Genomic DNA, 25,474 nt, shown 5'->3' with positions numbered 1-25,474 from the left:
AGATTAAACATCACAGGAAAAATAACTAATTTTCTTTTGAAGACTATGGGACAGAAACAAGTCATTCCAGCTTACTCCTTATTTGGGATGGAGGTATCTGGTATTGAGGAAAATAACTTTTATCCTCTTCCGGAAGTCCTCACACAGAAGCAAATGCCATTAACCAAAGAAAACATTGCTACAGCCGCAGATGTGAAGAGGTTGAATCATTTGTCAAAAGTTCATATCCCCAGGATAAATGCCAATGTTGACATGTTGATTGGAACCAACGCTCCCAAGATATTGGAACCTTGGGAAATTGTCAACAGTTGTGGAAATGGCCCATACGCTATAAGAACAGTGTTGGGATGGGTCATCAATGGTCCTTTACATGGAAGCAGCAATGGCAGCGATGTTGACATGGAGCTTTCTTCTGTTGTGGTGAATAGGATTTATTATCCAAATTGGAGCTCATGCTTAGCAGTCAGTATAATCATGACTTTAATGAAAAGCCCTCAGAGGAAAAAGAGATGTCAAGGGAAGACCAAACCTTTATGGAAATCATGAATACATCTGCAACACTACAGGACAACAGGTACAGCCTGAAGTTGCCCCTTAAGACACCTGACGTCCTTCTTCCAAACAACTTTGCAGTGGCAAAGCAAAGGCTACTTGGATTGAGAAAAAGATTTGTGAGTAACCCAATGTTGCATAAGGAATATGCCAGCTTTGTGAATGGAGTGATTGAAAAGGGTTATGCTGAAAAGGTACCAACACAGCAGCACTGTGGCAGTGGGAAATTATGGTACATCCCACACCACAGTGTTTACCATCCACGAAAAGGTTCTCTCCGAGTGGTGTTTGATTTTGATGCCACATTTACAGGAACATCATTAAACAATGTACTTTATCAAGGTCCCAATCTCACCAGTTCACTGCTTGGAGTTCTCACTCGTTTCAGGCAGGAACCTGTGGCATTTATGGGCGACATACGGGCTATGTTTCACCAGGTCAAAGTCACAGAAGAAGACCGAGATTTCCTTAGTTTTCTCTGGTGGCCAGAGGGAGACTTCACCAGAGAGATCCAGGAATACAGAATGACGGTGCATCTGTTTGGGGCTGTCTCTTCTCCCAGTTGCGCTAGCTATGCGCTAAGGAAAACTGCTGACGACAACAAGTCTGACTTTTCTGCTGAGACTGTTGAAGCGGTGAAGCGAAATTTCTATGTGGATGACTGTTTGATGGGTTTGGGCTCGGAGAAGGCAGCAATACAAATGGTTGAAGATCTTAATGCTCTCTGCAAAAGAGGAGGTGTTGTGCTGGAAAAATGGATCAGCAATAGTCGGGCAGTTTTGCAGACAATCTCAGAAGAGCAGAAGGCTAAAGAGCTAAAGGACCTGGATCTGGATAGAGACAATCTTCCTCTTGAGAGAGCTTTGGGTCTACTCTGGTGCGTCGAGTCAGATTCCTTTAAGTTTAAGATGGAAGTGAAACAGCAGGCTCTAACCAGACGTGGCATGCTATCCACGACAAGCTCGGTGTACGATCCTTTGGGTATTTTGGCACCAGTCACTTTGCCAGCCAAGATAATGCAACAAGAGCTTTGCAGGAGAAGCTGTGGATGGGATGATGCCATTCCACCAGATATCGTACACCAGTGGAGACGGTGGTTGGAGGACATTAAGTTGTTGTCATCACTCAAAGTGGACAGATGTATGAAGCCAAAGGACTTCGGTGAACCCATACACTCTCAACTACATCACTTTGCTGATGCCAGTGAAAATGGCTACGGAACTGTAACTTACATCAGGCTACTGAACTGCAAAGGCGACGTCCATGTTGCTTTCCTATTAGGAAGGGCTAGAGTTACACCTATAAAAATGGTGACCATTCCTCGACTGGAACTAACAGCTGCTGTTCTGGCTGCCAGAGTGGATATGATGTTAAAATCAGAGCTTCAACTTCATTTGGATGAGTCTATGTTTTGGACAGACAGTACTTCAGTTCTGAAGTACATTAACAATGAGTACAAGCATTTCCACACATTTGTGGCAAATAGGATCACAACCATAAGAGAGGCTTCAAGACCATGTCAATGGAAGCATGTAGGAACCAAAGACAACCCAGCTGATGCTGCATCCAGAGGAATGAAAATCCCTGACTTTCTGAAGAGCCGCAGTTGGTTTGAGGGTCCCACGTTTCTTGTCTAATCTGAAGAGGAATGGCCAACATATTATGGCGGTGATGTCATATTGGATTTGGTTGACCCAGAAGTCAGAAAAGATACTTCGGTTAACATCATAGTCAATGAATCACTTGATGCAACAGACCAGCTCATGACTTACTTCTCAGACTGGAAAAGGCTCAAAGTGTCGGTGGCCTGGTTTCTCAGGCTGAAGACAATTATATTGGAGTTGAGTCGTAAAAGAAAGGATTTGAATCCCTCTGCACAAGCTGGTCAAGTGAAAAGACTGAAACCCAAAGTCAACCCGGAGAGTCACATCTTGACACCAAAAGATCTCTTGGAAGCTGAGTTGGCTATAATACGCTATGGTCAGCAGCATAGGTTTAAGGATGAAATTACTTATTTAACATCTGAAACCGGAACAGTGAGCAGACACAGTTCCATCTACAAGCTGGATCCGATTCTGGAAGATGGACTACTAAGAGTTGGAGGCAGGCTAAGCAAAGGAGCAATGCCTCTGGAGGTGAAACATCAAGTGATCCTCTCCAAAGAGCAGCATATTTCCACAGTCATCCTCAAGGACATTCATCAACTACTAGGGCACAGCGGTAGAAACCATACACTGTCTGCTTCGAGAAGAAAATATTGGATAACAAGTGCTAAATCTGCCATAAGGAAGATCATATCATCATGCCACTTTTGCAGACGTTACAATGGAAGAGCTATGGAGCAAAAAATGGCAGACCTTCCAAAGGAGAGAATTATTCCAGATCTACCTCCATTCACCAATGTTGGAGTGGATTATTTTGGACCTGTGGAAATCAGAAGGGGCAGATCTACTTGCAAGCGTTATGGAGTGATATTTACCTGCTTAACAAGTAGAGCAGTTCACTTGGAGGTTGCACCCTCTCTTGACACTGAAGCATGCATAAATGCTATAAGACGTTTCATCAGTAGAAGAGGTCAAGTTGTTCATATGAGGTCAGACAATGGAACCAACTTAATTGGAGCAGAAAGAGAACTAAGAGAGGCCCTCGCTGCATTGAATAATGAGAAGATTCAAGGAGCTCTAATTTCAGCTGGAGTTGAATGGAGTTTTAATCCACCAGCAGGATCTCATCATGGTGGTGTTTGGGAGCGCTTAATACGCATGGTAAAGCACGTCCTCAATTCAGTTGTGCAGCAACAGATGTTGAATGATGATGGACTTCATACAGTCATGTGTGAAATTGAAGCCATTCTTAACCTCTTAAGCCCTGGGCCTGTTTTTCAGGTTTCAGGCTCCAAAATGTCACTAACACAGCAAAGACTATATCTTCACTTCTAAAAAGGGGTACATTCATAATCTTTTCTCTCAAAGCAAGGTTACATCTGTGAGTTGGATGTAGAAGTGTCAGAATCAATATAGATGTTTTTATTTTAAAGTAAATTCAGATGGAACATAGTAAAAACATGTAAATTATAATGTCCGCCTAAAAAAAAAACATTACTTATAGTGAAAACCACCCTTGAATGATGGGTTAGTAGATTCAAAGTTTTAGGAATCCAAACTACAGCATATAATAAGTACCCTGTATCAAGATTGATGCAAAACAAGTTAAATTTGACCTTTTTAGAGAGGTTTAGAAAAATAAAGTTGGGTAATTTGGGAACCATCGGTTCCATTGGACCTTTTTCACTGTAAAAATAATTGTATTACTTTGAATTATCACTATAGGTATTCATTCCATCCAAATACAACTGTTGTGAAAAAATTAAAAATTAAAAAATTAAAAAAACATACTCTCTTATCCTCTTAGGCCCCACAATGCTAACAGTGAGCCTCTGGATTAGCCCCGAGCGAAAAATGCTAACCTATTACTGCACCTAAAATCCCTCCTAGCTCCCTTATTACTTATCCCAGCTGCACATCCAACACATTGTTTATGATCATAAAGACACAGAATCTAACGGTGGCCACCTCAACACTGAAAGATACAAACTTGCAACGTTATCAACAAAAACGTATATCAAAAGAAGTGGCGCTAGGTAGCTACACAATGCTAACATGGCTTACCTTCATCTTTGTCTGGTCTAAACTGGTCTTCAATGGCATTCAAACGATAACAACGATGATGTAGTTAATCCATAGGTTAATATCCAATGTGGCTGTGTCCCCTTTGAAATGTTCTGATAATCTATAAGCAATAAAACTGCAATTCCGTTATCTGCTGTCCGCTCTGTGCTCCGTGCGCTCTGGGTCCTGCAATTCCTGCTTCCTTACGGTAGTAAACAATAAATGAAGTCGGCTGCGTATTGTTCTTACGCCGGCTGGCATTCTTCATACTTTACGCAGGACCATATCTCTGGAACCCATTGGTCGATTTGGGTGATTTACACCTTTTTCTTAACCAAAAAATATCCAATAGAATCGAGGGGCAGTTCCCAAATCCACATAAAAATGACCATAGAACCATATAATAGAGAAGCAAACAAAGCACATCTGAAAGTACAAGCCTGGACGGCAAAACTTTATACCCAGTATATTGCAATAAATATGATGGTGGATTATCAGTAAACATTTCTACGTGACACAAAGACATTGGATTAACCTTGAGCTGCGTTTTTATTCCGGTGAACACAACTTTTGATCACAAATCAAAAAAGGTAAGACGTAATTATTGTAATATTTTTAAACCGGATGTTGTTTACTTTCTCTTTCCTGGCTGATGGCTCCGCAATTCGGGGTCCTACAGTGATGACATTACATGTGTGGGATCTGTGGAGTCTCAGCTTTAATCGGATATCTTGTTTGTGCAGTGACGATAAGTAATAAGTGCATTGCTACCGTGAGTGCTGTGCAAAAGTCCGTTAGCATTAGTTAGCATTTTTTCGCTCCATGCTAATTCAAAGGCTTGGTATTACTCTTGTGTTTCTTTTAGCTAAAAATGGTTCATATTGTTAGTTAGCTGAGTTTCTTATCGTTAAAAGGGTATGGAACATTAATAGTTTCATAAATGTTAAGAAGACAAAGGGGGACTGCTGCGCTCTGTAAAGCTACAGACCAAGACCAACATTATTGTGCGACCTATTATTAAACTATGTTTAGTACAAGAAATATAGGATGTGCATTTCTACGTATTGAAAAATGATTATGACATTTGGCTCCTTAATTGTTTTCAATTGATACCTGTACTATCAATTAGGGGCCGATGTGTAGGAGCCAATTAACATCTGTGGGTATAAAGGTAGGAACCTATGTTTGGTGGTGAGAGGTTCCGCTGGAAGGCCATACAGTTTTTGACCACACACACACACACACACACACACACACACGGAGAACACACACACAGAGAACATACACACACGGAGCACACACACAAACACGGGATTACAAGCAAAGCAAAGGTATTGTGTAAACGGTAATATCGTGAATATGGAAAGAAGCAAGTAAAATGGAAACCAGTAAACTGGAAACTTGGTTTCTGACCTTTATTCGGCAGCAATCTTGTGTGCGTCAATTACACCCACAAAGCGGATCCTCAGAGGCTTAAAGCGTTGGCTTAGCCTCTACACTGACTATAGGACACTGTACAACTCTTACAGTATACTATAGTAATACTATAGTTCATTTATAGTTCATTCCGTAAGAGGTGCATACAGCAGACGGTAGCTAGCAGTTTGACAGATATATATATATGTGTGTGTTATATATATTAATTAATTTGATATTAAACAATATATTTTTGAGTGGTATTAGCTGTACACTTTACGAATATAATGGTTTTGTATGGACATCTTTACCATTCAATCTCGTCCAACTGATATTGCTGCTGTCACTCCTCGGCTCTTGGTAGTTCAGGCATTTAACAAACCTGGCAACTCCAGGTTTCCTGGCAGCTGTCAATCAAAGTCCAGTGGCTCCGCCCCAAAGTGTCAGAAACTTTTCACGCGCGCGCAGACAGACTCCGCGAGCGAGTGAGGCTGACACTCCCACGAGCGAGCAGGAGGGCTGTCTCTGCTAGCGGGGGTTTAATCTGCACGCAAGGGTCATTTCATGCACGTGTAAAAGCACATTTTCCGCTCGTGAGTAGCTTGTTTTGCGCGCTAGAATATTGACCCAAATCTGACTCCATACATACTTTTACTACACTTAGTTTGCTTTAAAATGTACCCGCTACGCATGTTTCACTTTCATCACTGCAATCGCATGCACACACTTTTTTACTTTTTTTTTTATTGCGCACACCTGTGGGGCTTCCTTGGGCTAGTATGAAGTTTGCTATTCTTAAAACTCTCATTGTTTTTTATTTACCAGTTGTTCCTGAGTCACAGGACCACTCAGTGTCAACCTCTCCTCACACTGCTCTCCACAACCTTAAAACAGAACTGTCCAGTTCCATATACCACTGCAATAAACATTTTTTAACCATATCAAAAGGATGTAGTATATTTTTGAAAAAGGCACATAGTCATCTTGCAAAGTTAAATATAAATAACTTTGCTTTACAACTCGTTTTTCACCAACCGGTTTTCTCCTGTCTTAGACCGTTACCTATGCTGCTGCACACACCACCACCTCTGTAAGAATAACAGATTAAGCTGCAGGAAACAATGTAATACACTATTTGCCTCCATTACAGGCAGCTGTGACTGTTCTCATGTGCGTATAGGCTAGGGAAAGGTTACTGTCTAAACGCAATAACCTTTTTGATACTGCAGTGGAGGAGCTGGACGTGCATTCACAGAATAAAACAAGTCTTAATGTGGTGGTAAACCTAAATACATACAGCTCCAGTAAAAGGTTTGGGACACACTTTCCCATTCACTTAGCATCCTAATGTTTCTGGCTACATCAGTGTGGTGAACTCATAAACCAAAACATTATCTTGCTACGTTAGCATTCTGACTACCATTCTAAAATGTGACTCCAGATGGATAATAATTAAAGTAAGGCAAACTATTCAATACAAATAAACAAATCGATGCCATAAAAACATTATTGTTACTTGTGCCTGTGCCATGGTGGAAACTGTGAACAGTGTAGCCTATATATCATATAACAATAGCGCTTAGTATTTCTACCAACCGGTATGCCCGTGTTGCGCCACCATGTTTTTGTCTGCAGTTGGACAGTTGGTTCAATTGCATTCCTCCTCGATTGCTTATCCTATCATCGGTATCCCGGATATTGCTATCTGAATGTTTTTTACTTGAATCTTTGGATCTGAATTTCACTGTTCAAATTTTTTTATACCGAATGTTTTGGATCCGAATGTCAGTGATCGAATTTGAGCAACCTGAATATAGCTTTTTTGAATTTATAAAGCTTGAACTTTTGGATCCACATTTGACTTACATTGAAAAAAAATATTTTGTAATTTCAAAGTGGTCATTTCACAACCAATGAATTCAGATGCATGGTTTTCGAAACATAATATTACAATGCATTGAATTCGGTGTTTAAATTACAATATAACGTGTTCAATGCCTTTTTAAAATTCAAAACATTATAGCACTTCTTTGCTTCCATAGAATCTACTGCTCCAATCATATCGCTGTAAAAACGATTGTCATTCACAAGTTCATACAAATAGGGAAATAAAATTATGAAATCATATATTTTTTTGTTATTGTTATACCAGCTGGAGTACGTAAATCATTATCAGACATTAGACATTAGCCGATTAAATTGTCCTTAAGCCGTAAGCTCTTGATCAAGTTAGGCTAACGTTTGCCAAAAGGGTTAATTGCAGGTTCATACTTCTCAATAAGGACAAAAAAGCACAGCTCCGTTTGAAATGATTTTATTTGTTTATTTTAAAGAATAAGTTCACCTGCAATTAGAATACTCTTTTACAAAAAGTGCTGTTCTGAGTATACAATGAGTAGCGATGCAGTTTAAAGTAGGAGTTATGTAAGGACTACAAGAGGTGAGTCAAATTTTGTTCTGTTATTTTATCTATATTTCTTTAACATTTGCTTTTATTGAGGTGTAGGAAAGCCCTTTGTAAACACCACTGGTGTCATACTGAAGCAAACTATCATTCTGGCAGGTTATTTTCACTGTGCCAGTGTAAGGCAGGTCAGTGGTGGCTCGACCGATGGTAAACTCAGCTTCCACCTTCTTTCCTGCAGGAACATGGATGGGAAAGGTCATGGTCTCCATTCTCTCTCAGTGCTTTCCTGTTTGTATGAGCTCTCTGTTCCCATGGTAAAGCTGAATCCAGTTGAAACCTCCACTACCTCTGGGATTCCTGCACTCACTTCCATACTTAAGGTTGCCTCTATACACAAGTTATTGAGCCGTTTCCGCTCTACATCCTGAACTCCTCCCTTCGATGCAATGCACTTCCGTTTTGGCGGACTGGGTTTGTTTTGCTAGCTAGCTCCGTTGTGCCGACAAAGCACTGATATCGCAGAGACAAAGAGGATATAACAATTACAACATGAAGAAAAGTGGTTCGGGAACTACGTGTGCGGTAGTTGGTTGCAATCACTCGAGAAAGCACCTGAACGAGTGGTTAGATAGAGTGCTACGACCACAAACCAGCACCCAGCACCCAGCCATGTTGTTCATTAAATACAGATAAACACAACAAATACTGCATGCATTGTATTTTTTAATATTATATATGAATATTTTCATAGTGATGTAATTGTGTGGGCTGCTTTTATATTTTAATTTGTAATACCTGTTAGGATTAAACATGTGATCTTTCTTGTTGAAGCCATTTCTTTAGTTTCCTCTCAACAATTAATTCATTCAGTGTTATTTATGTACAGTATGAGCTTAATATGAATGATGAACTGTGTTAAAAGAAATTGTAGCACTCTAAGGAACATATGAAATGCAATAATGCAATAACAGTGCAATAATGAAATTAAATTACATCAAACTTTATTTTCACTCAAACAGTACAGGCACATATGATATATTGCACAGCATAAAGAGATCATGTAAATTGTGCATTATGTAAACAACAGACAACTGTTGGCTCCTGTGGGCATGACCTAAATAAGGCAGTTTATTTTGGTTTTAAAATGCTGAGATATTTACTGCAGAACTGTAACCTTCCCTCAACAAAATCGTCAACAATTTTCGGGAGCATGTGGGCAAAGTAGAATGTGCGCAGCCTTATGATATGCCTTCAGACTGTCCATTGCTTTTCCATCTATTGCCATGGATTGAACGAAGTAGGAGCAAATTTTGCTGTACGTTATGCTGGGCCACGTCGTCATGTTATCCTCCCAGTTTTGCACTGAATTCGGGTGGGGGAGAGTAACGCCATCTCCAGTCAAAGAAGTAGAATCGTGTTCCCAAGCTAGCATCACTGTTAGCATCTAAATCGCTGTGTTTACACCAGTGCCCGTCTGACTGTTTACATCGGTTTACACCGACAGACGCTGTGCAAAAGACTTCCGGCGGAAATGAAGTGCATTTGTGTAGTGTCATGGCGCTACCCGTGTTTTGGCGCGTAAACTTGTCTATAGCCACATTTAACACTAGAACCGCCAGAGGTCGCTGTATACCTAAAACCGCCAACGGGTAAAATGTACCCGCTATTGATTTGCAAGGTACAATGTTCTTTTATTTATCATACAGAACAGTGAGTTTTGATCGCACAGGGATGACATTTATACCAATAGAATCTGTGGACTCTCAGCTTTTCATACGATATAGTTTGTGCAGATAGCGTGAAGTATAAAATATCACTACAAGTGCTGATTTAAAGGCTTGGTGTTAGACTTGTGTTTTGTTTAGGTACAAATCTCTCAATCTCTCTCTATCTATCTATCTATAACTATCTATCGATCCATCTGTAATGTTCCGTTCTATGAACATATAATTGTCTACATAAACAGACGACGCAGACTACTTCTCTCATTCCGAGTGTCCATCTTTATTCAACTGGCACGTAACCTGCACACATGCATTACGTCCTCAACGTGAGCTCAGAAGACCTTGTATTCTCCAAGATGTTACACTATCTATATATCTATCTCTTTCTCTCTATCTATCTATCAATATATCTATCTATCTCTCTCTATCTATCTCTCTATCTATAAGGAACCGCAGTAGACAAAAGGCGTTGCTATAGCAACACGTCATATTTACGCTGCATTTTCTATTAGGTAAATATTACCTGCTGGCGGAAATAGGTATAAATGGCCATTTATTTGGCGATTTTTTCAATCTGACTTCCTATTGACAATTTTTAACAACAGAGGGTGCTACATAACACACTTTCAGGAAAAGTCACGGACTGGGAGACTTTAATATGTTATGGAAAAAAAGTTACATACAATAAAAAAACAGCTGCGGGTAAAATATACCCGTTGGCGGTTCTAGTGTTAAGGAAGAGACTCCACCAATACTTAACTCGATAGCATGTCTGAATGTAAGGGAGGAAACTTATACAAAATGTACACCACCCCAAATTGATCATGTTGTTGATAGTGCTACAGATGCGCTGCGAATAAAATTAGACTGTTGCTCCTTTGAAAAAGAAGAAAATAAAACATAGATTAGCTCCATGGCATAATGCCCAAACCCGCAAAATAAAGCAAAAGTCGAGACAACTTGAAAGGATATGGCGTTCCACTAAACTTGAAGAACCTCGTTTAATTTGGCATATTACTCTCAATGAATATAAGAAAGCACTGCGTAAAGCGAGAGCAGCATACTACTCTTCATTAATAGATGAGAATAAGAATAATGCAAGATTTCCTTTCAGCACTGTAGCCAGGCTGACAGAGAGCCACAGCTCGACTGAGCCTTCTATTCCCATAGCACTCAGTAGCAATGATTTTATGTGCTTTTTTAACGATAAAATTGTTACTCTTAGAAACAAAATCAATGACCTCTTGCCTTTGACCAGTATAGTGTTATCAACAGCTCCCGGAAACGTAAGCTCTAATATTACACTAGATAGTAAACTAGAATGCTTTTCAGCCATAAACCTTGAACAATTAAATTCAATGATTCTCTCTTCTAAACCATCAACGTGTATCTTAGACCCGATTCCAACTAAGCTGTTAAAATAAGTTTTTCCATTAATTAGCACTTCTTTATTAAATATTATGAATATGTCTTTATTATCAGGCTATGTTCCACAATCATTCAAAGTAGCAGTGATAAAACCGCTTCTTAAAAAGCACAACCTCGATCCAGAGGTTTTAGCCAACTATAGACCTATTTCTAATCTTCCGTTCCTCTCAAAGATTCTTGAGAAAGCAGTCGCAAAACAGCTGTGTGACTACTTAAAAAACTATGATTTATTTGAAGATTTTCAGTCTGGCTTTAGAACACAACATAGCACAGAGACAGCTCTGGTTAAAGTCACAAATGACATTCTAATAGCCTCTGACAAGGGACTTGTCTCTATTCTTGTCTTGCTCGATCTTAGTGCTGCATTTGATACTATCGACCATGATATCCTATTGCAAAGACTAGAGCACTTAGTTGGCATACAGGGAACTGCTTTAGGCTGGTTTAGGTCCTATCTGAACGCTCTCAGTTTGTACGTGTCAACGATGAATCTTCCATGCAAACCAAAGTTAGCCATGGAGTGCCGCAGGGCTCAGTGCTTGGACCTATTTTGTTCACATTATATATGCTTCCGTTAGGCAATATTATAAGGAATCATTCTGTACTCTTTCATTGTTATGCGGATGATACTCAACTATATTTATCAATCAAGCCTGATGAAATTAATCATCTAAATAAAATTCAAGACTGCCTCAAGGACTTAACGTGGATGACCTTACATTTGTTGATGTTAAACATGACCAAAACTGAAGTTATTGTACTTGGCCCGAAGAATCTACGAAACAAATTATCTAAAGATGTACTAACTATGGATGACATTAATTTGGCCTCCAGTGAGACTGTAAGGAATCTTGGTGTTATATTTGATCAGTATTTATCCTTTAACACCCACATAAAATCAATTTCAAGGACCGCATACTTCCATCTACGTAACATTGCAAAAATCAGGCATATCTTGCCTCAAAACGATGCAGAGAAACTAGTCCATGCATTTGTTACTTCAAGGCTGGATTATTGTAACTCCTTATTATCAGGGTGTACCAAGAAGTCAGCCAAGTCTCTTCAGCTGATTCAAAATGCTGCAGCTCGTGTACTAACCAGAGTTAGGAAAAGGGACCACATTACTCCTGTTCTGGCTGCCTTACACTGGCTCCCTATAGAACACAGGATAGAATTTAAAATTATTCTTCTCGCATACAAAGCCCTTAATGGGCAGGCGCCATCTTACCTTAAAGAACTCATCATACCCTACGGTCCTACTAGGGCATTGCGTTCCAAGAATGCAGGGTTGTTGGTTGTTCCTAGAGTCTCTAAAAGTACAATGGGAGCCAGAGCCTTTTCTTATCAAGCTCCACTTTTGTGGAATCAGCTTCCAGTTTGTGTTCGGGCGGCAGACACCCTATCCGTTTTTAAGAGTGCGCTTAAGACCTTCCTTTTTGATAAAGCTTATAGTTAGGGCTGATTAGATTCAGCCCCTAGTTTTGCTGATATAGGCTTAGTTTGTCGGGGGACATCTTACTTCTTCCTTCTCTCTGTCTGTCTGTCTATACCTGTGTACTCTCATGTTCCGATTAACCCAGCTTCCCCAAATGTCTTTCTTTTTGGTGTCTATATACGCCGGGATCCGGAGTCATGGATGATCCTGCGGTCCTGTGTCATGGATCGCAAGTCCTGGATCTTGAGTCGTGGCTGTGGTCCTGGATCATAAGTCCTGGATGGATATACTCGTGGATTCATCTTCTTATTATACACACATGCATTTCCAAACATTTGGTCTACCTATGTTGCAAATGTATTATCTTTTCAATTTACACACGGCATCTATTGCACGTCTGTCCGTCCTGGGAGAGGGATCCCTCCTCTGTTGCTCTCCCTGAGGTTTCTCCATGTTCCCCTTTAAACTGTGGGGTTTCTCTGGAAGTGTTTCCTTGTACGATGTGAGGGTCTAAGGACAGAGGGTCTAAGGACAGAGGGTGTCGTATTGTCATACTGATATTCTGTACAAACTGTGAAGTCCACTGAGACAAATGTAACATTTGTGATATTGGGCTATATAAATAAACATTGATTGATTGATTGATATTTGGTTAAGAGTGTCCCATTAATTAATCAACTATTTATCTAAATTAATTTCAAGTTTGGGATTTAAGATAAGAGTGTACCATAAGTTAATTTTAATTGTTGGAATTGAGAGTAAAATAGCCTTTTATGGAGAAGTATTTTAAGATTAGGCAAAGAGCCAGAGTGGTTAGGATTAGTGGTCAAACTGAGGGAAAGATGGTCCATAAAAAAATGGATATAGAACTGAATTTAGGATTAGGCATCTAAGCCTGACTGGTTAAGTTTAGGGGCCAGATTAAGGTTAGGTGTCAGATCAATAAATGAATCAAAAGGAGTATTCTTTTTTGAATAAAATGATCCGAAAATTGTGTTTATCTGCAAGTTGCAACCCCCCTAAATTAGTGGTGTGGAGTGGTTCGCATACCTCGAGGGTCAGTCAGCCATCCACTCGTGGTCTCCTGCCTCCATCTAGTGGCGACAGAGGGTAGTGCGAGTACACCTTTTTCACCTGATCTGCTCAGTAGAATAGAACAATTGTTAAAAATACAAGAGGGATTGACATAAACACTGAAAGACGGGAGAGTCTTTTAAGGTTAGACTTGTAAAGGAGAAGAGTACATTATTGGTAGTATTTAGTGGTTTAAATTGAAAGACAGATAGTCTTTTAGTCAGAGAGAAACCAAACCATTGATTAAACTGATCTGTTTTGTTACATATGAATAATATAAAAAAAATAGGATTATCTGAAGATCCAGTTGCCATGATTTGTCCTCCATCAACCAGCAGAGAGAGTATAATGTGCTTGGAGGAAGAGGTAAGGGGGCCACAGTGACAGGTAGTCAGTAGCTGTTTGTTCTCAAAAATAGAGGTTTTTGGGGAACAAAATAGTCCTTTATAATTGTTGTTTTGAACATATCCTCAGTGATGGACCCAGAGATCATCGAGTGTTTCAGCCATTATCACCAGACGCTCTCATTCCAGGGTGGCCCCGCCGGGGTCGATCAAATCCCCGGTGTTGTGTTGTTTTTTCTAAATGCTCCCAACTTGGGGAAAAGGACAGGTAGGTAAGTCAGGTCAGTGAGCACACACACACACACACACACACACACACACACACCCACCTCTGCAGGTTTGTGTAGTGTGAGTGGTTCTAAAGGGTTCTCCTCTCACCTGGTCACAGATCAGCTCCCACTTCTTGTCGCTGTCGTAGGACCGGAGCAGACACACTTTATCAGGAGGGAGGTTCATGGAGTTCTGGAGAAAGGAAGCATCTGTACTATATATATATATATATATATATATATATATATATATATATATATATATATATATATATATATATATATATATATATATATATATATATATATATATATATATGAACCAGATACATATCATACTATGAACAAATATAAAAGCAACACTTTTGTTTTTGCTCCCATTGTCCATGAGCTGAAATCAAAGATCTAAGACTTTTTCTATGAACACAAAAGACCGTTTTCTCTCAAATATTGTTCACAAATTCTGACTGAATGTCCTCCAGAGCTGTGCATTTAATGTTAATTTCTCCACAGGTGTCTCAGAGAATCTGGCACATCCACCCGGCCTCAGAACCGCATACCAGGACCCCCACACCAGACCAGGACCCCACATCCAGCCTCTCCACATCCAGCCTCTCCACATCCAACAGACCACAGACCTGATCTACTCTCTGTGAAGGAGACGTGTTGCGCTGCGTGAGGCCAGTGGTGGTCACATCAGACACTGACACCCCCCCCCCCCCCACCAACCCGAGTAACCAATTTCTGTTTTCAAGACAGCTTAAAGCTCAGCTGTGAGGTGGGTTATAAAAACATGGATTGAACCCAATTTGTGAGGGTTAGTAATAATAGTAGTGATAACAGTAATAGGAGTGATATTGGTAATAATAGTCTAATATTCAAGAGAAAATTGTCTTTTTTGTTCATAGAAAAAGTCTTATTAGAAATATGATGAACAATTAGGGCTGCAACTAACGATTATTTTGGTAGTCGACTAATCGGTCGATTATTTTTTCGATTAGTCGACTAATCTAACGATTATTTCTGTCACACCCTCCATCTCTGCTTCCTGTGGGCACGGCTCCTTTTCCGGGCTCCAGTGCATGTTTTACCTCAAGTCTGCACACCTGTGAATGTCACCCTGTTGTCCAGTCCCAGGATCAATTCAATCGCATTTTATTCTTGTCATTTCGCAGACCCTTGTTAATTATTATTTTAAGTTTGGAATTAATTACAGCGTCCATAAAGCTCTAGTGTGCTCTACTACGCTGTAAGCTTGGCGCTGTTTAGCAGCTCGTTGGTGGACACGCAGCCTCAACATAACTGAAATAGCGTTTGCTTAGCAAGCATTAACCATGAGACGTTCTGTTTTCCAACATGTAAGCTAACGTAAACATGACTATGGCTAACTTGCTCAAACTTACCCATGATCCAAAGTAGCAGTCCTCACGGTTCCAGGGTGCTTGCGTTTTAAATGCTCGTGCATCACTGTAGTGCTGCCGTGGAATGCCAATTCCCCTTTAAAAATTCTGCATTTCACTGACTTCTTTGGCTTGTCGTCTGTGAAATACTCCCACACTTTCGAAACTCTCGGTCTCGCTTTTTTGAGCTCTTCATCACCCTCATTCTCTCTCCTTTCCGCCATCGTTCGTATTCTTTCTTCTTTGTTGTTAGTACAGAATGCAGTCATGGCAGACAATGGAGAGTATACTGCCCCCAGCACTTCCTGTAGTGCATTGCAGTTACAAATGAACATTTGCGCAGTTTTGAATTAACGTTACCGGCTCTCTGATTGTTTTTATACGACGCGTCGACACTAAAATTCCGCGTCGACAAATTTTTATGATCGACGTCGTCGATTATGTCGACTAATCGTTGCAGCCCTATGAACAATGGGAGCAAAAACTAAAGTTGTTTATATTTTATGTATTTACAACATATACACAATATATATATATACATACAGTGTAGATATATTATGTGTATCTGATACTATATATATACTGTATACTTTGATACTTTATACTGTATATTAGTATATTATAGTATAGTATATTATTTACTCGCCTATATTCTGGCTGAACAGTTTATCAACAGATGGAGGATCCTAACCTGACTACTGAAGGAAAACCAGAATAATACTTAAATGCATAATGATACAATACTCATAGATACAAATAAGTGAAATTCATAAAACCCCCAAAAATAATAAAATAACGAAAAATAAATATGTAAAAAAACGATGTATATAATCCCTAATCAGTGTGTCCATGAAGTCACAGTACAACAAGCAATTTGTGTGTATGTGTGCGCGTGTATTAAAAATGTATTGTGGTTTTCTATTCTGTGTAGCTTGTGTATTATGGATGTGTGTGTATAATGTGAATAATGGTATATATATATAGTGTGCAGTGTGGATATAATGTATCATGTATATGTGTATTTACCAGCGCGATGGAGAACCTCTCCTCCAGCTCGGTGGGTTCGGGCATCGGGAGGCGGGCCGGAGCGGTTCTCGACCGGATCACCGCGAGCTGAGACTCCATGCTCTCCGCGTTCCCCATCACTATCCCGAGTACACTGTTCACTATCCCCGGTACACCGACCACACACGGTCCAGACGGCGGACACACACACGGTCGGTCTGTTGGAACACACCCACTGAACAGTGCGTCCCCCCCTCACAGGAACATGTGGTCCGCCATCATGCAGCTGCGCTGAGGCCGTCTCTCCATTTGCCCCTCCTGTCTCTCTGTCTGTCTCCCTCCCTCCTCCTGTCTGTCGTCACACGGTCAGGTGTCTCTCGCTCTCTCCCGTTTCTCTCTCTCTTTGTCTCCCGACTCTCCGCCGCTGATGGAGCTCCGCCGCCGAGAGAGAGAGAGTGTGTATGTGTGTGAGTGTGTGTGTGTGGGTGTGAGAGAGAGAGGGTGTGTGTGTGTGTGTGTGTGTGTGTGTGTGTGTGTGTGTGTGTGTGTGAGAGAGAGAGAGAGAGAGAGAGAGAGATGTATCGCGTGTCGCAGATCAGCCGGTTAATCCTCCCCCCCTCCCCCACAGGAAGAAAGAGACCCACCGGCCACAATTCCCGCCCACAGATGATTACAAATAAACGCACACATATACATTTACTGTATACCTAAATATATGTGTGTGTGTTTATCATCATGTATTTGTACACACACACACACACACACACACACACACACACACAGTCTGATGGTCTCTAACAGTTTCAACACCAAGGAAAGAGACAGAGGAGGAGTTATACAAACATAAATACTGTACATATACTGTATATATTGTAGTGTGTGTGTGTGTGTGTGTGTGTGTGTGTGTGTGTGTGTGTGTCACGGTTTGTGAAACAAGCAGGACCCAAATGCAGATATAAACTGAAAATTATTTTATTTCAAGGCTATGGTATATATATATATATATATATATATATATATATATATATATATATATATATATATATATATATATATATATATATATATATATATATATATATATATATATACAATGACAAAACAGAACACTCACCGCAGAACTAGTCATGGAACAAGACGAACCGAACAAGACAGACAGAAAACCCAGAACTTAAATACACACCAGACTCAATCACACAACAAGACACAGGTGAGGAGGGAGGAGAAAACACAGGGGCCCAGGTGAACATAATCAGACAATTAGACACACCAGGGAAACTAATGACAAGAGGAACACACAGGGAAACTAATGACAAGAGGAACACACAGGGAAGAGGACCAGACAATAACCCAAAGGGAAACATGACATGGAAAACAGCAAAAACACCCAAACCTACAAAACTATAAACGTGACATAACATGAGAATTGTGACAGTGTGTGTGTGTACCACTTTGCTGTTTTTTTAAATATACATTAAAATATATTTTCAATTAAACCATTAAAGCTGATATAAGACTCTGAGTTTATCATGGTCCCTAATGCTCGATATTAATAAAGATAATAATAAAAACAAAACCAACAAAATTAAAGCGGTTTAATTCCTTCAAACCTTAATAGGCTCACTTGAAATAAATGTTTTAATGACTCGTATTTGATCATGTTTTACTGCTGGTTTACTGCAGCCCTTCAGTCTGTTGGTGAATCAATCAATCAATCAATCAATCAATGCATTTAATTTAATTTGGACAACATTCATTTTTATCCCCGTACAACCGGAACACTGTCCAGCCTAAATGTAGTTTAAATATCTATGTTTTAAATCTGCTGACTCATTTTTAGATATCACATTATAAATAAAGGCATGTTGTCAGCTGTTGCCCATTAGTCACGTGATCTGTTTGTCAGCTGTTACTTGTTCGCGTTGATTACATGCTCCCTATTTAAATGCGAACACTGAGGCGCCACTTCCTTTAGACCGAGCAGCGGGCCGGTGAGCAGGTGAGCCGGTGAGCCGGTGAGCATAAAACATTGCCATAAAACGTCACTAATTCAAAGCGTTCTATGTGGTTGTTTGGACGCTTGTTTGTTGTGGAAACCTCGGTTGTTTGGGCATGGGGTTCAACTTGTATTAACGCTGGTCTATGTACTCTTTGGAATATCTCGGGCTGACCTTGGACCAGCCCCTAGTTTATGGTGGTCGACAATTCAATTCAAAACCTTTATTTATTCAGGTGAAAACCCATTGAGATCATTGACCTCTTTTTCAATGGTGACCTGCTGCAAGTAGGTTCCAACATGAATACAAACATGACAGAAAAACAAAGAGGACATCATATGGCATATTTACATTGACTACAGTTTGTATAGCTAGTAGCATTTACAGATACCAACAGTTTCCGATTGGATAGCATCTATCCTTGCTTTAAAAACATGTAATGGAACCAAACTGCTCAACTTCCATTCCTTTTGCAGACTTTTCCAAGTTATTGGAGCTGCGCATCTAAAAGCTGTATTCTCTAAGACAGTCCTAGCAGTTGACACATTTAATACAACCACAGCATTCGATCTCAGGCAGTAGCCATTTACAATACATTTGGACTTCCTCTATCTGTATACAATCATTAATGCATATCACTAACTCAACCCCCGGGGCATCGCTCCCACAGTTTTTGTGTCCCTCCTCTTGCAGGTTTGCAGTATCACAGGATGGGTCTGGATCATGAACCGTGACAGAGCCTGTTGCCGTGGTCCTGCTCAAAGCCCATCGTAACGTCTTTGGAGTAACAGGGAAACTTTCTGACTTCATCATGGATCCTTCATTTTCATGTAAGTTGACTTTGTCATTTGTATTGTCTTTGCAGGAATTGCAGTTTTTTTTTTTCTACAAAAAGTTGATGTTTAATTGATTTGAACGCATTGTTTGAAGCATTGAACGTGGTAGTTTTGGCTGTCGTTTGTGGTGGTCAAGGCGGTTGTGTTTGCGGTCGTTTTAGATGGTGAACGCAGTGGTTTTGGAGGTCTGAGGTTGTGAACGTGGTAGTTTTGGCATCGTTTGAGGTGGTGAAGGAGGATGTTTATGAGGTGGCGAGCGCGGCGGTTTTGGCGGTCTGAGGTGGTGAATGTGGTCGTTTTGGTGGTCTGAGGTGGCGAAGGCAGTTGGTGCTGGTTTGATGTGGAATCCTCTGTTAGTACAGATTGTTCAACTTGTATTAACGCTGGTCTCTAAAGAATTTAGCTCGGGCTGACCTTGGACCAGCTCCTAGTTTATGTTCCTATAGGCTTAGACTTCCTCTCTATGTATACATTCATTAATGCATATCACTAACTCAACCCCCGGGGCATCGCTCCCCGAAGTTTTTGTGTCCCTTCTCTTGCAGGTTTGCAGTATTACAGGATGGGTTTGGATCATGAACCGTGACAGAGCCTGTTGCCCTGGTCCATCTCGAAGCCCATCGTAACGTCTTTGGAGTGACAGGGAAACTGTCTGACATCATCATGGATCCTTCATTTTCATGTAAGTCAACTTTGTCATTTGTATTGTCTTTGCAGGAATTGCAGTGTGTTTTTTCTCTGCAAAAAGTTGATGTTTGATTGATTTGAACGCATTGTTTGAAGCATTGAACGTGGTTGTTATGGGGTTGTTTGTGAACGTGGTAGTTTTGGCTGTCGTTTGAGGTGGCGAAGGCGGTTGTGTTTACGGTCGTTTGAGGTGGAGAACACCGTTGTTTTGGCGGTCGTTTGAGGTGGCGAAGGCGGTTGTGTTTACGGTCGTTTGAGGTGGCGAACGCGTTTTCTTTGGCGGTTGTTTGAGGTGGTGAACGTGGTGGTGTTGGCGGTCGTTTGAGGTGCTGAACGCGGTAGTGTTGGCGGTGTAGCATCCTGTCTTATTTTTAGTGCACTCAGGGGCAAAAGTGAGGGTACTTTTCTGTGTGTCCATTTGGGAACCCGCGTCTCCGATGTAAAGTCCTAGGATTGTACATTTGGAAAATTCAAGTCCCTAATGCTGAGTTAGTGATACACATTAATGAATGTATACATAGAGAGGAAGCCTAAGCCTATAGGAGCATAAACTAGAGGCTGGTCCAACGTCAGCCCGAGCTGAAGCTGCAAGGGGACGGACCAGCACGGTGCACGGTGTTCAACTTGTATTAACAGAGGTTTCTACATCAAATCGGCGCCAAAATTGCCTTCACCACCTCAGACCGCCAAAACAACCACGTTCACCACACCTCAGACCGCCAAAACCACCGCGTTGACCACCTCAAACGACCGCTGAGGTGGTCAACGTTGTGATTTTGGTGATCTGAGGTGGTGAAGGCAGTTTTGGCGCTGGTTTGATGTGGAATCCTCTGTTAGTGCACAGTGTTCAACTTGTATTAACGCTGGTCTCTGTCCTCTTTGCAGCTTTAGCTCGGGCTGACCTTGGACCAGTCCCTTGTTTATGCTCTTATAGGCTTGGACTTCCTCTCTATGTATACATTCATTTATGCATATCACTTACTCCCGTTAGGGACTTTAATTTTCCAAATGTACAATCTTAGGACTTTACATTGGAGACACGGGTGACCAAATGGACAGACAGAAAGTTACCTTTACTTTTGCCCCTGAAGGCACTCCAAATAAGCCATGGTGGTCTACACTTAGACTTCCTCTATACATTCATTAATACATATCACTAACTCAACCCCCGGGGCATCGCTCCCCGGAGTTTTTGTGTCCCTTCTCTTGCAGGTTTGCAGTATTACAGGATGGGTTTGGATCATGAACCGTGACAGAGCCTGTTGCCCTGGTCCATCTCGAAGCCCATCGTAACGTCTTTGGAGTGACAGGGAAACTGTCTGACATCATCATGGATCCTTCATTTTCATGTAAGTCAACTTTGTCATTTGTATTGTCTTTGCAGGAATTGCAGTGTGTTTTTTCTCTGCAAAAAGTTGATGTTTGATTGATTTTAACGCATTGTTTGAAGCATTGAACGTGGTTGTTATGGGGTTGTTTGTGAACGTTTTTTCTTTGGCGGTCGTTTGAGGTGGCGAAGGCGGTTGTGTTTACGGTCGTTTGAGGTGGCGAACGCGTTTTCTTTGGCGGTCGTTTGAGGTGGTGAACGTGGTGGTGTTGGAGGTCGTTTGAGGTGCTGAACGCGGAAGTGTTGGCGGTGTAGCATCCTGGCTTATTTTTAGTGCACTCAGGGGCAAAAATGAGGGTACTTTTCTGTGTGTCCATTTGGGAACCCGCGTCTCCGATGTAAAGTCCTAGGATTGTACATTTGGAAAATTCAAGTCCCTAATGCTGAGTTAGTGATACACATTAATGAATGTATACATAGAGAGGAAGCCTAAGCCTATAGGAGCATAAACTAGAGGCTGGTCCAACGTCAACCCGAGCTGAAGCTGCAAGGGGACGGACAAGCACGGTGCACGGTGTTCAACTTGTATTAACAGAGGTTTCTACATCAAATCGGCGCCAAAATTGCCTTCACCACCTCAGACCGCCAAAACAACCACGTTCACCACACCTCAGACCGCCAAAACCACCGCGTTGACCACCTCAAACGACCGCTGAGGTGGTCAACGTTGTGATTTTGGTGGTCTGAGGTGGTGAAGGCAGTTTTGGCGCTGGTTTGATGTGGAATCCTCTGTTAGTGCACAGTGTTCAACTTGTATTAACGCTGGTCTCTGTCCTCTTTGCGGCTTTAGCTCGGGCTGACCTTGGACCAGTCCCTTGTTTATGCTCTTATAGGCTTGGAATTCCTCTCTATGTATACATTCATTAATGCATATCACTTACTCCCTGTTAGGGACTTTAATTTTCCAAATGTACAATCTTAGGACTTTACATTGGAGACACGGGTGACCAAATGGACAGACAGAAAGTTACCTTTACTTTTGCCCCTGAAGGCACTCCAAATAAGCCAGGGTGGTCTACACTTAGACTTCCTCTATACATTCATTAATACATATCACTAACGCAACCCCCGGGGCATCGCTCCCCGGAGTTTTTGTGTCCCTTCTCTTGCAGGTTTGCAGTATTACAGGATGGGTTTGGATCATGAACCGTGACAGAGCCTGTTGCCCTGGTCCATCTCGAAGCCCATCGTAACGTCTTTGGAGTGAAAGGGAAACTGTCTGACATCATCATGGATCCTTCATTTTCATGTAAGTCAACTTTGTCATTTGTATTGTCTTTGCAGGAATTGCAGTGTGTTTTTTCTCTGCAAAAAGTTGATGTTTGATTGATTTGAACGCATTGTTTGAAGCATTGAACGTGGTTGTTATGGGGTTGTTTGTGAACGTGGTAGTTTTGGCGGTCGTTTGAGGTGGCGAAGGCGGTTGTGTTTACGGTCGTTTGAGGTGGCGAACGCGTTTTCTTTTGGCGGTCGTTTGAGGTGGTGAACGTGGTGGTGTTGGCGGTCGTTTGAGGTGCTGAACGCGGTAGTGTTGGCGGTGTAGCATCCTGGCTTATTTTTAGTGCACTCAGGGGCAAAAGTGAGGGTACTTTTCTGTGTGTCCATTTGGGAACCCGCGTCTCCGATGTAAAGTCCTAGGATTGTACATTTGGAAAATTCAAGTCCCTAATGCTGAGTTAGTGATACACATTAATGAATGTATACATAGAGAGGAAGCCTAAGCCTATAGGAGCATAAACTAGAGGCAAGTCCAACGTCAGCCCGAGCTGAAGCTGCAAGGGGACGGACCAGCACGGTGCACGGTGTTCAACTTGTATTAACAGAGGTTTCTACATCAAATCGGCGCCAAAACTGCCTTCCCCACCTCAGACCGCCAAAACAACCACGTTCACCACACCTCAGACCGCCAAAACCACCGCGTTGACCACCTCAAACGACCGCTGAGGTGGTCAACGTGGTGATTTTGGTGGTCTGAGGTGGTGAAGGCAGTTTTGGCGCTGGTTTGATGTGGAATCCTCTGTTAGTGCACAGTGTTCAACTTGTATTAACGCTGGTCTCTGTCCTCTTTGCAGCTTTAGCTCGGGCTGACCTTGGACCAGTCCCTTGTTTATGCTCTTATAGGCTTGGACTTCCTCTCTATGTATACATTCATTAATGCATATCACTTACTCCCCGTTAGGGACTTTAATTTTCCAAATGTACAATCTTAGGACTTTACATTGGAGACACGGGTGACCAAATGGACAGACAGAAAGTTACCTTTACTTTTGCCCCTGAGGGCACTCCAAATAAGCCAGGGTGGTCTACACTTAGACTTCCTCTATACATTCATTAATACTTATCACTAACTCCAACCCCCGGGGCATCGCTCCCCGGAGTTTTTGTGTCCCTTCTCTTGCAGGTTTGCAGTATTACAGGTTGGGTTTGGATCATGAACCGTGACAGAGCCTGTTGCCCTGGTCCATCTCGAAGCCCATCGTAACGTCTTTGGAGTAACAGGGAAACTTTCTGACTTCATCATGGATCCTTCATTTTCATGTAAGTTGACTTTGTCATTTGTATTGTCTTTGCAGGAATTGCAGTTTTTTTTTTTCTACAAAAAGTTGATGTTTAATTGATTTGAACGCATTGTTTGAAGCATTGAACGTGGTAGTTTTGGCTGTCGTTTGTGGTGGTCAAGGCGGTTGTGTTTGCGGTCGTTTTAGATGGTGAACGCAGTGGTTTTGGAGGTCTGAGGTTGTGAACGTGGTAGTTTTGGCATCGTTTGAGGTGGTGAAGGAGGATGTTTATGAGGTGGCGAGCGCGGCGGTTTTGGCGGTCTGAGGTGGTGAATGTGGTCGTTTTGGTGGTCTGAGGTGGCGAAGGCAGTTGGTGCTGGTTTGATGTGGAATCCTCTGTTAGTACAGATTGTTCAACTTGTATTAACGCTGGTCTCTAAAGAATTTAGCTCGGGCTGACCTTGGACCAGCTCCTAGTTTATGTTCCTATAGGCTTAGACTTCCTCTATGTATACATTCATTAATGCATATCACTAACTCAACCCCCGGGGCATCGCTCCCCGAAGTTTTTGTGTCCCTTCTCTTGCAGGTTTGCAGTATTACAGGATGGGTTTGGATCATGAACCGTGACAGAGCCTGTTGCCCTGGTCCATCTCGAAGCCCATCGTAACGTCTTTGGAGTGACAGGGAAACTGTCTGACATCATCATGGATCCTTCATTTTCATGTAAGTCAACTTTGTCATTTGTATTGTCTTTGCAGGAATTGCAGTGTGTTTTTTCTCTGCAAAAAGTTGATGTTTGATTGATTTGAACGCATTGTTTGAAGCATTGAACGTGGTTGTTATGGGGTTGTTTGTGAACGTGGTAGTTTTGGCTGTCGTTTGAGGTGGCGAAGGCGGTTGTGTTTACGGTCGTTTGAGGTGGAGAACACCGTTGTTTTGGCGGTCGTTTGAGGTGGCGAAGGCGGTTGTGTTTACGGTCGTTTGAGGTGGCGAACGCGTTTTCTTTGGCGGTTGTTTGAGGTGGTGAACGTGGTGGTGTTGGCGGTCGTTTGAGGTGCTGAACGCGGTAGTGTTGGCGGTGTAGCATCCTGTCTTATTTTTAGTGCACTCAGGGGCAAAAGTGAGGGTACTTTTCTGTGTGTCCATTTGGGAACCCGCGTCTCCGATGTAAAGTCCTAGGATTGTACATTTGGAAAATTCAAGTCCCTAATGCTGAGTTAGTGATACACATTAATGAATGTATACATAGAGAGGAAGCCTAAGCCTATAGGAGCATAAACTAGAGGCTGGTCCAACGTCAGCCCGAGCTGAAGCTGCAAGGGGACGGACCAGCACGGTGCACGG

At 41.7% G+C, this 25,474-nt stretch overlaps 1 protein-coding gene across 1 annotated transcript; it reads right to left on the bottom strand.

The window, feature by feature from the left end:
* Positions 1 to 13,278: 13,278 nt before the first annotated feature.
* LOC307020970 (formin-like protein 2) lies at positions 13,279 to 17,240 on the bottom strand. The gene is made up of 3 exons (XM_079652662.1): positions 16,744 to 17,240; positions 14,427 to 14,510; positions 13,279 to 14,299 (listed from the first exon to the last, which is right to left on the bottom strand). Exons 1-3 carry the CDS (start codon positions 16,858 to 16,860, stop codon positions 14,258 to 14,260), a joined length of 243 nt encoding a protein of 80 aa, XP_079508788.1. The 5' UTR covers positions 16,861 to 17,240; the 3' UTR covers positions 13,279 to 14,257.
* Between the last annotated feature and the right edge of the window lie 8,234 nt (positions 17,241 to 25,474).

Source organism: Notothenia rossii, assembly GCF_949606895.1.
Source record: "Notothenia rossii genome assembly, chromosome: 10".
NCBI classification, from domain to species: Eukaryota; Metazoa; Chordata; class Actinopteri; order Perciformes; family Nototheniidae; genus Notothenia; species Notothenia rossii.
This window is presented reverse-complemented; position numbering and strand designations above follow the sequence as displayed.